This window comes from Dipteris shenzhenensis, chromosome 4 (assembly GCF_047967505.1).
Source record: "Dipteris shenzhenensis isolate YYH24624 ecotype China chromosome 4, Dip_SZ_1.0, whole genome shotgun sequence".
NCBI classification, from domain to species: Eukaryota; Viridiplantae; Streptophyta; class Polypodiopsida; order Gleicheniales; family Dipteridaceae; genus Dipteris; species Dipteris shenzhenensis.
Genome location: NC_141599.1, coordinates 8,969,847 through 8,985,603, shown reverse-complemented (window position 1 = coordinate 8,985,603; position 15,757 = coordinate 8,969,847). Strand labels below are relative to the sequence as shown.

Below are 15,757 nucleotides of genomic sequence, written 5' to 3'. Positions count from 1 at the left end.
TCTGATCTTTGGGATACTCTCCATCTTGGAGACTTCCCATTTTGTAAAGTTATGAGAATATAAATACAATGCACTGGATTTTACCAAAAAAAAAAGTGTGTGTGTGTGTATATAGAGAGGGACTTGGATGCTACTAGCCTTGAAGTGTTTTCTCACTGTTTTTGAGTTCTTCCATTAGGCTCTCTTTTGGAGTCTAATGTCATGTACATTGATTTCATGTTAATTTTATAGCTACTGGTTTCACAAAAAAAAAGTGTATATATAGAGAGAGAGATGAATCCAAGAACATGCCCAAAAACTCAACCTCTAAAAAACAAAACACAATTTTTAGTTTCGATCTCATGACATTCACTCACAAGGTTCAAATGCATAGCTCTATGACATCCCCACTAATGCCTCCGCGACCAACAGTGGGTGTAGACTATTGTGTAAACATATGCTCTCACAAAAACATATCCACACACCCACACATTCTGGAGCATGCATTTATACAAAAACTAATTAATGCTGTTAATCATTCCCTTGATATGGTGGTACATATGGATACAGATACAAATTTACCAGAGCTTTATGACCTATGTCCAAGAAATTATACGCATATTCTCATGATAGTAATGTCCTTCTCTCTTATATCCTTGATGTCTGTAATGTGAAAATTTCTTCTTTGAAGGTTCAAGCTGAATTTTCCCGCTTATTCTCTTCAAAGGTAAACAAATTACTCATCATTGTCAAGCACATTTGCAGCAAATCACCGGTAGTTTCGATATACTGGGCTATACATGCAGCTTTCTGCATATGCTACTAGATCAGCAGGCCGAGGAAGTCTTGTTGCAAGTCCTGTAAAAAAAATCAGAGCAGGAAACCAAAAGATTGAATCAACTCTTGGGTTCGTTTTAACTACCACTCTTTAGAATGTGCAAGCCAGAATACAAATCTTATAAAAACGTCTATGATTCAGAAGAAAACAAATACACATGATCCCTTTCAAGCAGCTAAAAGATTTCAACAACAATGTACTTACCAAGCTCATATGCTTTCGCTGCAACAGCTCCAGCTATATTTGCTGAGATTTTTCTGATGTTTTGAAATGGTGGGTACACAAGACCCTTATCTAAGTGTTCCTTTGTAACTTGTGCAGCCAAAGCTCTTGCTGTTGCATGATAACAATGAAAAGGCCAATCAAAACAAAAGATAGTAGTTGTGAAGTTCAAATAATAATAATCATACATCTCAATGAAAATTCCCAAGCTTAGTGACACACACATCAAGGCAGTCTGCGCTTTGTCAGAGTCCACAGAAAAATTCCAGAGAATATATGTTGCCTCTATATGGACTACATGCTAAGATATCCTAGTTTTGTCAAAAGTGCCCAAAGTAGAAACAGCACAAATGCATGACAATATATCTAGATTTTGCCCTAGAACTCATGATCTAAAAGAGGGCAATGATCCTATCACTCCTTTGGGACAAATGGTCTGCTCTGAGCAGAGCGAATCACATATGTATTTTTTTGTTGGGGTAAAGGCACATTTCCACCCTTTAAAAGTTATGACCCCTATGACTGTCTTAAGACAGTCATAGGGTGAATACCTAATCCTAATAAAACTCTTGAGTTTGTGGTGTGGCTCAACACATTTTTACACACCCACACTTCTTGTGTCTCTCTCTCTGTCTCCGTTGTTCCACTCCCTCACTCTTTCCCTCACAAGTGGTATCAGAGCCACTCTCTCCCTCTCTCTCCGGTCTACCCCTCCCTCTCCCCTCGGGCCTCGTGCCCTCAGCAGCGGCAACAGCGAGCAGGACAGCAAAGCGCGCACGCAGCGCGCAGGAGCAGGTCGCGCGCGAGCAGCTTTAGCTGCAGCAGCAGCTAGCTGCTGCTAGCTGCTACCCGCCTACCGGCGGCACAGCCTACCAGGCGGGCGCAGCCAGCGCGCGCAGCGCGCAGCACCGGCCGCGCGCAACCAAGCTGCACAGGCAGCCGTACCAGAGCGACCAGCTGCCATAGGGACAGCCAGCCGTATGCGGCTGTACGGCCGTACGAGGCTGTACGGAAGCCGTACAGGCAGCCGTACCGTACCAGCTGTACGGACGCGGCTGTACGGACGCCGCGACAAGCAGGTACAAGTCGAATTTTTTTTGGGGGGATCCGTGCCCTCGCAGGTACAGGGTACAGCAGGTACCTTGCGCAGGTACAGAAGGTACAGCAGGCACAGATTTTTTTTTTTTTTGGAAGAAGGAAAAGAGAGAGCACTCTGCTCTGCATTCCCGGAATTTTTCAGTTCTAAACTGTGTGTTTGAGGTACAGCAAGTACACTCGTGTCCCTCGTGCTTGAGGTGACTAGTGCCACAGTGTGTGGTGGTTGCACAGTTATTTTGTTTCAGGAAGGTCAGATGCCTTAATTTGCAGAGGGCTTTTATGCTTTTGCTGAGTGCAAATCTCAGTTTTCGGGTGACAATTTCAAAGGGCTTTTGCCTGGAAGTGTATGCAGTGTATGCCTTGAGGCAGTGTGGAGCCACGGTGCCCACATTGGTCTTGTTTCCGCAATGTACTCAGTGACATTTCTTGCAGGTCACATTCTGTGTACGACACTTTGAAAAATCTCAGTTGAGCCACGCTTGGCCAGGGCGCATCGAGTTTACTCGGTCCCTTAACTGTCCATCGTTGACAGTGCTCAAAAGATTTTTTTTTTTTTGGTGTTTGTATGTTGGGATCTGTGTTGCCACTGTGCACACAGGCAGTTTATGCATTACTTTGTCAGGTGAAAGTGCCAGGAGAGCGCTGTTTTTTGTATGCTACCTCAGTGTTGAGGTGTTTTTCACTTGGTACAGGTGTCAAATCAAGGGGCTTTTGCCCAGATTTTGCTTGTGAGCACTTGAGTTACTGTTTGAGACCTTCAGATGCCTTTTATCCCCTTGGTATAAGGGTGATTGCTTGGGATTTGTCCCATACTTTGTTGCAGGTTTGTGACAGGCTGAGGTGTTTGGAGCCTTTTTCAGTGGACAAAACAGTGTATGACAAGCGGTTTATGCATATAAAATCAGTGCAATACCTCATCTGAGGTGGGAGAAGTGTCCAGGACAGCAGTGTTTTGTGCTTCGTCAGATGATGATGCACTGATAAAGCACTTGTGGAACAGCTGCAGCATTCTGAAGTTACTGTTTTATGCCTATTTGAGCACGGTACAGTGTGTCAGAAGGTACAGTGACTGGAGGGACAATTTTCTGTTTTGCTGCAGATTTTTTGACAGTAAAAACAGCACTATTGTGAGTGCTCCTGGCTCTTGATAGAGCAGGTTTTCTGAGAAATCAGAATTTTATTTAGTCATTTTTTGACTTACAAGGAGTCAGGCACTTTCCTTATCTGATATGGCATCAGGAGGAAGTGAATCTTCAATACTGAACATAAAGAAATTGGAAGGGGCACACAATTATGCATTATGGGCAGAATAGTGTTTGAATGTACTTCTGCTAAAGAAGATTTCTAAGCCCATAAGGGTGAAGGGTGTCAAGCCATCTGGGATGGCAGATGATGAGTGGGAGGAGCTTGATTTGTCTGCAAGGGCTGCTATTATGCTTACTCTCACTGATTCTCTTGTGTTCAATGTTCAGGCTGAAAAGACCTCTTATGGCCTATGGCAGAGGCTAGAAGAGTTGTATGCCCAAAAGAGTTCAGCCAGTAAGGTTTATTGGTTGAAGAAGCTTGTCGACCTTCGCATGAAGGAAGGTACAGCTATGACCTCACACTTGAGTGAGTTCAATGCCATCTTTACACAGCTTATTGCACAGGGATTGAACCTTGATGAGGAGTTCAAGGCTACTTTCTTGTTGTGTACCCTCCCTGAGAGTTGGGACACTTTCAAGACCACTCTGTCAAATTCAAATGTCACTCTTATGTATGCTCATGTGGAGAGCTCTCTCCTTATGGAGGAGATGAGCAGGAATAATAATATGGGCAGCAAGTCTTCCAATGCTTTGCAGGTACAGGAAAGAGGTAGGACTCAGCAGAAGGGGAGATCTGCTGGCAAGTCCAAATCCCGCAGTCAGTCCCGTGGCAAAAAGGATATTGAATGCTTTTACTGTGGCAAGAAGGGACATGTGAAGTCTAAGTGCTTCAAGTTTATACGGGATCAGAAAGCCAAGAAGGCTGAGACAAAGGATGCAGGCAGTGGAAGCAAAGGCAAAGGCAAGGCCAAGGCAGATGACTTGGATGCAGTGAATGTTGCAGCAGAGGATAGTGACAGTGACAGACATGATGTTTTATGCTCTTCTGCTGTAATTGCACATACATTGGTTGTTGATGGCCTTGACATGCATACCTGGCTCTTGGATTCAGGTGCTTCTTTTCATGTTACTCCTCATAGGGAGTGGTTCACTTCCTACACAGGTACTCATGGAGTTGTTTACCTTGGGAACAACTATGCATGTCAGATTGCAGGGATTGGCAGTATACAGATAGTATTCCCTGATGGACGCATATTTATGCTTGATGGTGTTCGCCATGTGCCGCAAATCAAGAAAAATCTGATTAGCACTGGCTTGTTGGATGACAGTGGTTACCACACCACATTTGGGGATTCCAAATGGGTGATTACTGATGGCCAGGTTGTAGTGGCTGAGGGTTATAAGAGTGATACCTTGTATCCTCTTTATGTTTCCAGTGTAGGTAATCATGTTGTTGCCATAACCGAGCTGCCGAAGGTTTCATTGTGGCATAGCCGGTTGGGACACATGTCCGTTAAAAGAATGCAAGAACTGTCACGTTTGGGTTATCTGCCGTCTCTTTCATTTTCAGATTTGCCTACTTGTGATCATTGCATTTTCGGAAAGCATTCTATGACTCCTCATAAGAGGAGAACTCCCCAGAATAGAGCACCGCTTGATCTAGTGCACACTGATTTGTGTGAGATGCCACAGCTATCACTAGGGGGTGCAAAGTATTTCATTACTTTTATTGATGATGCCACACGCAAAGTGTGGGTCTATTTCTTGAAGCATAAGAGCGATGCCTTAGATGCCTTCAAGAAGTTTGTCGCTCAGGTTGAGAATCGGACAGGACGCAAGCTGAAATGCCTCAGATCCGATAATGGGGGTGAATATGTGTCACATGCTTTTGTACAGTTTTGCGAAGCTAAGGGCATTAAACAGGAACTCACAGCCCCTCATAATGCATCTCAAAATGGTGTGAGTGAGCAGATGAATCGAACTATTCAGGAGAAAGTTCGATGTATGTTGTCTTATGCTGCATTGCCCCATGGCTTTTGGGCAGAAGCCGTGCAAACAGCAGTTCACCTAATTAACAGGTCGCCGAACAAGGCTTTGGAGTTGAAAGTGCCAGAGGAGGTGTGGTTTGGCAAGCCACCTTCATATAAGCACTTACGTGTGTTTGGCTGCAAGTGCTTTGCTCATGTACGCAAAGAACTGCGCACCAAACTGGAGCCAAAGTCTTTCAGATGCATCTTCATGGGTTACGGTGGCGAAGGTGAAATGGGGTACAGGTTATGGGATCCTGTCAAACGGAAGATTATATGCAGCAATGACGTCATCTTTAAAGAGGATTGTGTACACAAAGAACCTGTGCAACCTGTGGAATACAGGAGGGTTGTTTATGATGATGTCGGACAGCAAATAATGCCCATTAATATGCAGCAGCAGGCTGCTTTAGATAACCCTGTCCAAGAGGGTATACAGGCTGAAAATCAGCCAAACAATTTTGCCAATGATGCACTACTGGATATGCCAGCAAATGGCACTGTAGAACAGCCAAATATGGTGGTACAGCCACCCGTCATGCATGACGAACAGGCTAGACAGCAGCCTAATCCGGAACATTTTGTTAGGAGGAGCACCCGTGTACAACGGCCTCCTGACAGGTTTGTTCCAAGAGCCAATAATGTGGCTGATTTTATCATGCTGACAGATTGTGGTGAGCCTTCTAGCTTCAAGGAAGCTATGGGAAGAACAGAGAAAAGGAAGTGGGAGAAAGCCATGCAGTCAGAAATGGACTCCCTACTTCAAAATGATACATGGGACTTGGTGCAGCTACCTGCAGGCAGAAAGGTTTTGCCGTGCAAGTGGGTTTACAAAGTCAAAGTGGATTCAAATGCTTTACCGAGGTATAAGGCCAGATTGGTTGCCAAGGGATTTAAGCAGGAGAAGGGCATTGACTTTGATGAAATCTTTTCCCCTGTAGTCAAGATGACTACTTTGAGAGCAGTGTTAGCTCTTGTTGCTCATGAGGACATGGATTTATGTCAGATGGATGTGAAGACTGCTTTTCTTCACGGAGATCTCCATGATGAGATCTACATGAGTTAGCCAGAGGGATATGCTGTTAAAGGGAAAGAGCAGCTTGTGTGTAAGCTCAAGAGGAGCTTGTATGGACTCAAGCAGGCGCCAAGAGAATGGTACAAGAAGTTTGATGCCTTCATGCAGTCCCAAGGGTATCATAGGTGTGAGACCGATCACTGCTTGTACACCAAACGGGCAAAGGATGGCAGTTTGATGCTAGTCATTCTATATGTGGATGACATGCTGATTGCCAGCAAATCTCAGCAGGAGATTAGTGCTTTGAAGAAGCAACTGCATAAGTCTTTTGATATGAAAGACTTGGGTGATGCAAACCATATTCTTGGTATGCGGATAATTCGTGACAGGTCCAAGGGACTTTTGTTTCTGTCACAGAAGGAGTATATTGACAAAGTACTGCAAAGGTTTAAAATGGAGGGGGGGAAGTCTATTAGTACCCCGTTGCCTCCTCATTTAAAACTCAGCAGTAAGGACAGCCCCAGATCAGATGATGATAAGGCTGAAATGGCCAAGGTTCCGTATGCATCTGCAGTTGGTTCTTTGATGTATGCCATGGTTGCCACTCGTCCGGATATTGCTTTTGCCGTGGGAGTCATCAGCAGGTATATGGCAAATCCAGGCAAGCGGCACTGGGAAGCAGTGAAAGGTGTCTTGAGGTATCTCAAGGGTACCAAAGACTTGTGCATATGCTATGGTAGGCAGGATGCATTGGTGCATGGTTTTACAGATTCAGACTATGCAGGGAATGCAGATAACCGGAAGTCTACTACCGGTTATATTTTCACATTTGCAGGAGGTGCTATATCATGGGTGTCTCGGTTGCAGAAATGCATTGCACTGTCAACCACTGAAGCTGAATATGTTGCAGCCACTGAGGCTTGCAAGGAAGCAATATGGCTTACTCGGCTGGTGGGAGATTTGGGCATTACAGGAGATATACCAGTTTTGCATTGTGATAGTCAGAGTGCTATCATGTTGGCAAAGAATCCGGTCTTTCATCAGAAGACCAAGCATATAGATGTGAAATACCATTTCATCAGGGAGGTACTGGAAGACAAGCGGCTTGAGCTTGTGAAGGTGCATACTGATGATAATCCTGCAGATTTGCTCACTAAGAGCTTGCCTACAGAGCGGTTTGCACATTGTCGCCACATCATGGGATTAGGATGAGACCATTCTTATTTTATGGTCTTGTATACAGTAACTATATATTGCTGTAATTTTTATTCTTTTCTCCCCTTTAGGCACATTGGCCTTTAGGTGGGAGGTTGTTGGGGTAAAGGCACATTGCCACCCTTTAAAAGTTATGACCCCTATGACTGTCTTAAGACAGTCATAGGGTGAATACCTAATCCTAATAAAACTCTTGAGTTTGTGGTGTGGCTCAACACATTTTTACACACCCACACTTCTTGTGTCTCTCTCTCTGTCTCCGTTGTTCCACTCCCTCACTCTTTCCCTCACATATTTTTGTATCATTTTACCATAACCAAGGGATAGATGGACCCAGAAACAACCCCAAAATCTACCGGCACTCAACAGATGAACCAGTAGTTCCATCGTGCACATCATCAAGGACGAGCTCCTATGATGTCCCTACCAATGTCAACATGCAAAGTGGATGCAGACCTTTGTATAAACATATGATCCCACACATGCACACATTCACTCCCACACAAAACAGCCCATCTTTTTAGTGAGCCTATGTCATAACTTCTGAGGTGTTGAGAACTTTCAGTCATGGTGAAGCACTTGGAGGACTATTAAGGAAAACAAGATTCTGTACTATCTGTGAAATTACAACTTGGAAGGAATTTAAAAGGACATGCAGGCATGCTTATTCGCAAACCCAACCAACATCAACTTGACATCTATGGGAAGATGCAAAGGATCAGAGATATATATTACCAGCTGTTAAGAGCATATCGTCATGCACACGAATCGCTCCCGAGATAATGACACCAAGCCCTGTTCCAGGAAAGATATAGGCATTGTTTGCCTATAACAAATACCATGATAAGCAGAAACAGCATTAGCCAGAGAAATCAAACCTGTAACCCTTTTGTGTCATTTTTATATACAACATTATATACAACACAAGTATTTTCCTGTATCATGATTTAGAATACAGTCAACAGAAAAAAATGCTTCTCAAAGTTGTGGGGTATATACCTGGCCTGGAATGTACAGCTTTCCATCTAACGTTACAGGATCAAAAGGACTTCCACTCCCAAATATTGCCCGTCCCTGTTACGTTAAGTGTAAGAAAGGTTTTTGCAACAAATTTAGTCAACTAACTTGCCCAACCTTTAGTGTCATCAAACTTCTAAGGCTACGCAACCTGCTATATAAAGATGGTGGAATTAAACCAATCAGTTCCTTTTCAAGAAATGATGTATCTAATTATTATTCTAATAGAAAAAGGTTGTGAAGAGGGACAGGTTGTAGAATCTCCTGCAAAGGTAATGAGCCTAGGCCAAGGAATAAAAATGAAACCATCCTTAACTCAGGCTGCCCACCTAGGGATGCTGTCTAGTGTTACTCTATGCTCACCTAGTCATTGGAGGGCGCCTTCATGCATGTAAGGTGCTTTTTGTATCTCGTTATGCACCCAATGGAGAACATGCACCAAAACGTTACAGAAGCCACTGAAGATCTTTAGTAGTCTTGGAATCGTTCAATTTCTTTAGCAATACTTTATACACACCTACTCATTTGAGGGACCTTCATGTCATGGTAACCTACTTGCATCTATTTCTTCGGATATATATCCTACAGAGAAAATGGAGCACGTATACAGGAACATTTAGGGCAGCTCGGGCCATATCAAAATATTCAAAATATAAATAATTGCATTTCCATTTGACAATCATGGCGAAGGATTACCAAACATAACTGCCCAAATCACCCAAAGTTTCAATGCAAGAGGATGGTCATGATCTCTGTGTTAATCTGCAATATTCTCACATACTTGCAGCTGTAGCAATCTTCTCTTTTCCTGAGGTGCATAATTGGCCACTCATAGCTGCTCATACTTTGAGGCTTTGAAACATTTTAAGTAACTATAGTACTTATGAAAAGAACCTAGGAAGAAGAAGCTCTAGCTGTCAGCATCAGCTCCTGTCATGTCCTATCATGTCTGTGTTAAGTCTCAGATCTGCAATCTCTGTAGATGGGATGAGGTCCAAACCTGGCCCACGATCCATACTGCATGGGAGAGATGTATCCCGGTGCCCGGAGGAAGCCATCCTTTCCTCTACCCCCTCCTTGAGTCCTCCTGCTGCTTCTCATACTCCCCCTCCTCCTCCTCCTCCCGGTAGTGGCTCCAAGAAGTGGAAATGCAACTATTGTGGCATCAGCAAAATGGTGTCCGTCACACGATTGAAAGACCATCTAGCGGATGTTCCCAACAAGAATACAAGACCTTGTAAGTTTGCGCCCCTTGTATGTTGCATGGTCTTCAAGAATGGAAGCGTAAGTGCATGGCTGCACCAATCAACGCGAAGAAGAGACCGAGGCGGAGCCATTGCTTGATGCTTCTACTAGCACATTGGGTTCAAAGAGGAGTAGAGAGCATGGGTCCTAATACTAGGAGGACACCCTTGCCAAATGGAGCAGGTAGTGTGGATGCTAGTGTGGGAAAAAGATGCTCATTACAAAGGTCTAGCATTCAGGCACCCATGCAAAAGCAGGCAGTCAAGGAGGCCACATGTGAGCTCACAAAGCTCTTTATACAATGTGCACTACCCTTTCATGTGGCAAAAACTCCGCGATGGAAGAAGGCCATGAAAGTTGTCAGTCGCATTGGGTATAATGGAAGGGCCTACATGTGAAGCCTTGAGGACACGAGAGCTAAGAAGAGAGAGGACACGTGTGAAAGCACATATGCAGCCCTTGGAAGAGGCTTAGGTAAAGTATGGGTGCAAACTCTTATGTCATGGATGGTCCGATGTACGCAAGGAGTATGTACAATGAATCATTATCATATTCTAGGCAGTGGCCAATGTATTGTAATAAGTAGGTTAGGGGCACTTTTCCCTGATTGAGGTTTTTCCCCCTAACCACAGTCCAATCCCTAACTACGGTTAGTGGATAGGATAGGATTTTGTCACTTCGACAAAACCCCTCATTTTCTCTTTGTACTACACTTCATTTCAGTCTACTATTCAGTACACTTACGTTTGCTCACTCTCACTCTTGCTCATCACTCTTGCTCTCCATTGTGCTAACACCTATAGGGTCCATAAAACCTGTAAACCATATCTATGCTTGTGTAACTTGAGGTATACCATGTTTCCTTCTTCAAACTCCACATGCCACCTCCTCTCATCAGCATTTCCTTCATCCTCTGTTGTACCTTGGCCATATTCTGCTTTTCTTACTGAAGCAATGCTTCCATTTTTAATTAACATTTTCTGTACAAGAGGAGTCCTAATGTCCCAGTACCCAATGCTAATGGGTAATCTGGTTTTGCAGCCATACAAGAGCCCATAAAGAGTCATATCAATTAATATATGCCCAGTAGTGCTATAGCAAAACTTTACCAAAACATAGCCATTTATCCCAGGCCTTTAGAGTATCATGGTAAAATAATATAAGGTACTCTTCCACCCATTTAATCACCTTCTGTGTCTATCCACCAGTTTCAGGATGGTGAGAAGTATTGGGGGAAAGGCTAGTGCCTATGATGACAAAGAGTCTATAAGATTGGCATCTCTATCATTCACAATGACTAATACTATCAACCATTACCAGTTGTTCCACCCGGTAAAGAAAACAATGCTGATGTGTGTCCATTTACCATCGGGAATAGGGATTGGCTGAAGCAGTTGACTAATACTATCAACCATTACCAGTTGTTCCACCCGGTAAACAAAAGAATTTTGATGTGTGTTCATTTACCCTCGGGAATAGGGATTGGCTGAAGCAGGCCTGGAGATTCCTAGGTCAGATCCCTTTTTTGTTGGCATGGTATTCAATTCTTGACATAACTATTCAATCCTTCCATGATTCTTTCAAATGAAATCCCAGCTTTATCCTTCATAGGTCTTGTTGAGAGCTTACTGACCAGCCACTGGCAAATAACTTCTTCAAAACCAGTTGTTTGAAGGCTGAAGGGGGGGCTAGGAATACTCTATTTTTGCACCATGTCAACCCATATTTCAAGCAACCATCAAAATATTCTGGGATGGAAAATCTTTAGATAACTCTTGATCACCCATGTAATCCATGTGGATAGATCGAGCTAATCTCTTTAAATTTCAAAAATTGCACTGCTCTTCCTGTACCACATTCTAGATAGGATATCAGCCACAATATTTTACCTTACCCTTTGTATACTCTGTAAAAGTCATAGATTTGGGCAAATTATATCCACCTTTCTGTTTGGAAGAAAGAGTAGACCAAGAGAGGAAGTATTTGAGAGGGTGATGGCCAATTTTAACCTTAAAGTGGCTGCCATAAACATAACGGTGCAATTTTTACTATGGCATGGATTATTGCTAACATCTCCTTAAGATGAGTGGCAAATTCCAAATCTTTACTAGCTAACTTCCCATTTTCACAAGCAATAACTCCATGTTCCAATGCCAAGCCATCTAGCTGAAGCTGTCTACAATTGCACGGGTGGAGGAGGAGGAGAACGGCACCTCCACCAATTGCTCCGAGTGCCCCTGGAAGATCAGCACCACTCTCCTGGATCCCATTGCACATTGCCCAACGGGATCCTCTACCATGGCTAGATCTGCTCCTGTGTGCTCTGCTTGAAAGCTCCAAAAACTGCAGATTGAACTGCTCAACTGATGGCAGAATGCACTGCCCAAATGCCCAGGTCCTCAGGGGCCCCATTTACAGGGGCTGACTTGCCCCCCAGGACTGGCCGACCTGGCACCGGATCTGCCCCAACCAGTCCTCTGATAAGCAAATCTGCAGCCCTACTGAACAGGTCAACCAGACTGCCTTTGAGGCCTAAATGGCCAGCTGCTGGTGCTATTTCCTCCCCATAGCAGGGCTTGCACCAGCCAGCATACCCGCCCTTCTCCAGGACCAAAAAGCCAACAATTCTGACATACAATCAGCCAGTGATTCTGACAGGGCTCATCAGGAAAGTTATAAACCTCAGAAAAAACTTAGCTCTAGACAATTGACAACACTTACAACTATGGTGATATTTCCATCAGCCACTCCTGCTTGAGCCTATCCTCCATATCTGCGGTGGGGACTCTCATAGCTTGAACTGTTTTACAGTGGATTAAATTGTGAGTGTGTAGAACAATCCACGACAATGTATAATCTCTCCCATTGATGCTCCCTTTTAGCCTTAAGGTTTCTGCCCTTTTTGATCCCACGCGAGCCTCTTTGGATATGGAATAAATTTCCACCTGGGGTATCCCAGAATAGGTGTTCATCATTCATGGCTAAATTGCCGTCATTGTTTACTCTCCCAAATGGCTAAATCACATGTTCCACATTTGCTCAGACTTTAGATTTTCCATTGCTGTCTTTATAAATTCTCCCTTTTGTCCAATCCTTAATCTTAAGTGGAGGGATGGAAAGACGAGGGGTATAGAGGAGAGTGGTTACTGGCGAGCCCCTCTATTTATGGGGGAGAGGGACCCACCCCTCTTACTTATAAGCGTACAAATTCAAAGCTCTTTCCTTCTTTCACAACATTTTCACGTAGACTAGTGGTAAGACCTCATGAGTGGGTAATTGATAGCTTGCCCCACCTCCCCCCCCCCCCCCCCCCGCATGAAATTTCAAAGCCCTCATGTAGTTTAAGCATAGCTTAATAGTTTCATGCAAGGATCCCTTTGCCCATAGCTTAATTGGGCTACTCCACCTTTACACCTACGAAATTAATTGAATATCTCAATTGAAAATAAAGGGATGTTCATCTACCTTTCTCCTTGGGTTAAGCTATATGTATGAATAGTTTGTTCAGGTTAAGGGCCTTTAAATAGGTAGATGGGAAGTATGTGGAGGAATTAGGTGAGAGCAAGGAGGTATGTACATACTTAATGGTGGATGAAGGTGTTCAAAGCCATTAAAATCTGAGTTGGACTATTCCAACTTGTCAAACTTCAGGTCCAACCTTATCACTAACCTTCTGGCGCATGCTCTTTGGGCAATAACCCTTCGAGACAATGAATGGATTGGTTTTAGAGGCTCCAGGTAATGATATTGTCTTGCATGATTTGGGTCGAGAGATGCCTTCCAGCAAGCAAGAGGCTTGTGAAGATGCCAAAAGAGATTCCGATGTTGTTGAATCTAGGGCTGTGCAAGTAAGAAACGATAAGATTTCTACCTGCAAATGAGAAAGAGTTGTAACGCAGAGTGTCCCGCTCAACTTTCCATCTAGCAGAAACATCACACCAAATAGATCTATGATGCATACCCAAACAGTATTGTTTCCTAGCCTATAGAAAAGAAAGAGTTCAGCCCCGATCATCCACCACATCCTGCACTGTTGAAATACCCAAACGATGCAGGAAATACACCTTCCTCGGACTGAAGATGAGCCAAGGAGAATCAAACACCCTACTCCAATGATGCTCTGCAAACGAAGGGAATTGCCCAGATCTGGAGGATGACCCGGCTAGTGCAAATGGGCCAAAGGCTGCTGCCAATCATGTATCAGCCAAGAACAAAAGGAGCAGCCAGGAATACGCCCATGCATGTGGCCAAAAAAGACATCAAGAAAAGTTGGAATCCAATGACCAAAAGCATCCGTGCGAAGAGAACCAACCAAGCAAGAAAGCATAACAGCCATCACTGACACTGCTCCAAAAAGATGACCAAGAGGGTGGCCTTATGAGAGCCAACATACCAATGTGAATGTAAGAATGTTCAAAGCCCCATGCATCCTAGGCGAATAGATGAAATTGTATTTAAGAAGGCAAAGCGCCTTGCGATCATGCTTGGTACGCCAAAAAAATTCCACAATCTTAGTTATAAGCTTTTGAATATCAAGTAATGACCAAGGAATCACTGGTAGATAAAACTGCACATATGCCACAAGGACAGACTGCACAATCCGAAGGCGAACGTGCAGCAGCCACGAAGACAATTTCCAATAATCCAACTCATGAAAACTTCTACAACACCCAAAGCCACTCTTGAGGTAGGGAGCTATGCCAGCAAATAGGATAACCCAAATGACGCACCACTTGATATGGAGGAAGCAAGAGGCTCAGTCACAAAAGATGATGCCACTCACAGTCCCGCAGAGGAAAAAGTTTTGATTTATTTTGCATAAAGCCACTAAACAATATTTTGCATCTTAGGACCTGAACCCAACCGCCTCATAACATCTACAATAAAATCCCATGTGATAGTGTCCAAGGCTTCTTCAATATCCAAATGCATGATCAAGAAATCCTGATGGGTATATTTGGATATTCAATGCCAATATGTTTGCAATGTTACCCATGATCTGTCGTCATGGCACAAAACCTTATTGATCATGATGTAGGCCCGTGAATAGGAGATGTTATACGAGTAAGACAAGCATTTTAGATACGAACTTATATACCATAGGGACCAATGTAACGGGCCACTAATCAAATACATGTTGGCATAAAGGCTTTTTGGGAATCAAATGCAATAGAGCCATTTTCCATGATCAAGGCATAGAGCCAGAAATCTAAGCATGACTGATCATGTGTAGTAGAACAAGGGTAAGCTGATCCCAAAATTCCAAAAAAAAACTCAATCGTAAGGCCATCCCAGCTAGGGATTTGGATCAGCCTAACTTAGAAGATGTCAATTTCAGTTCTTGATCAGTAAAAGGCAGCTCCAAATGATGTGCTTTTTCTTGCGATAGAATGGGAATAACATTACAAAGAAAAATATTCCAACCATCGACCTCTATAGCTGAAGTTGGGTTAGGGCCCAGGGGCAGCAAATATATTAGAAAAATATTCGTGCACTTCGAACCTGCTGCCTATTCATCGTCCACGAGCCATCTTGGCATGACACCCCCGATGCAAAGTATGCATGCGACGGGAAGTTGGCGAGAGCAAAGCTGCCATTTTATCAGCTTTGATTGAGCATTTTCAGCCAAGCAAGAAAGCACAGCCTTAAAAGCATATTCATCATCAAGAGATAATTGGGATTGTTGTTCAGCGGAAGTAAAATTCTGAGTTAAATCCTTAGCATGCACCACTTTGTGAGGCCAATCACCCAGGTAGTATTTACCATAATCTTTAATCAACTCCTAGATGCCCGAAGAGAAGCGATCACATGCCCAATCAGCATCAACCAAAGAATGCAGCATGAGCTTATAGATGTGAGCCCGAACCATATCTTGGAAGGCATTATGCATCAAGTATGAAAGGTTAACCAATAAAATCCTTTTCCGAAGAAGTTTCGTATCACGCACTCGCATATCAAATGCCAGGAAGGGATTCTACTTGTTCAGTTTGCTGTGTTTTTTGAGTTTATATGACAA

At 43.6% G+C, this 15,757-nt stretch overlaps 1 protein-coding gene across 2 annotated transcripts in view; it reads right to left on the bottom strand.

Moving 5' to 3' along the window:
* Positions 1 to 367: 367 nt before the first annotated feature.
* Positions 368 to 15,757, bottom strand: part of LOC147902423 (NADP-dependent malic enzyme-like) — a 72,718-nt gene continuing 57,328 nt past the window's right edge. For both annotated transcript variants that reach the window (XM_087373470.1, XM_087373471.1), the window contains exons 17-20: positions 8,479 to 8,553; positions 8,215 to 8,305; positions 1,022 to 1,150; positions 368 to 837 (exon numbers count right to left, since the gene is read on the bottom strand). In XM_087373470.1, coding sequence (XP_087229596.1) covers positions 749 to 837; positions 1,022 to 1,150; positions 8,215 to 8,305; positions 8,479 to 8,553 — 384 coding nt within the window. In that variant the 3' untranslated portion in view covers positions 368 to 748. The remainder of the gene's footprint in view (positions 838 to 1,021; positions 1,151 to 8,214; positions 8,306 to 8,478; positions 8,554 to 15,757) is intronic.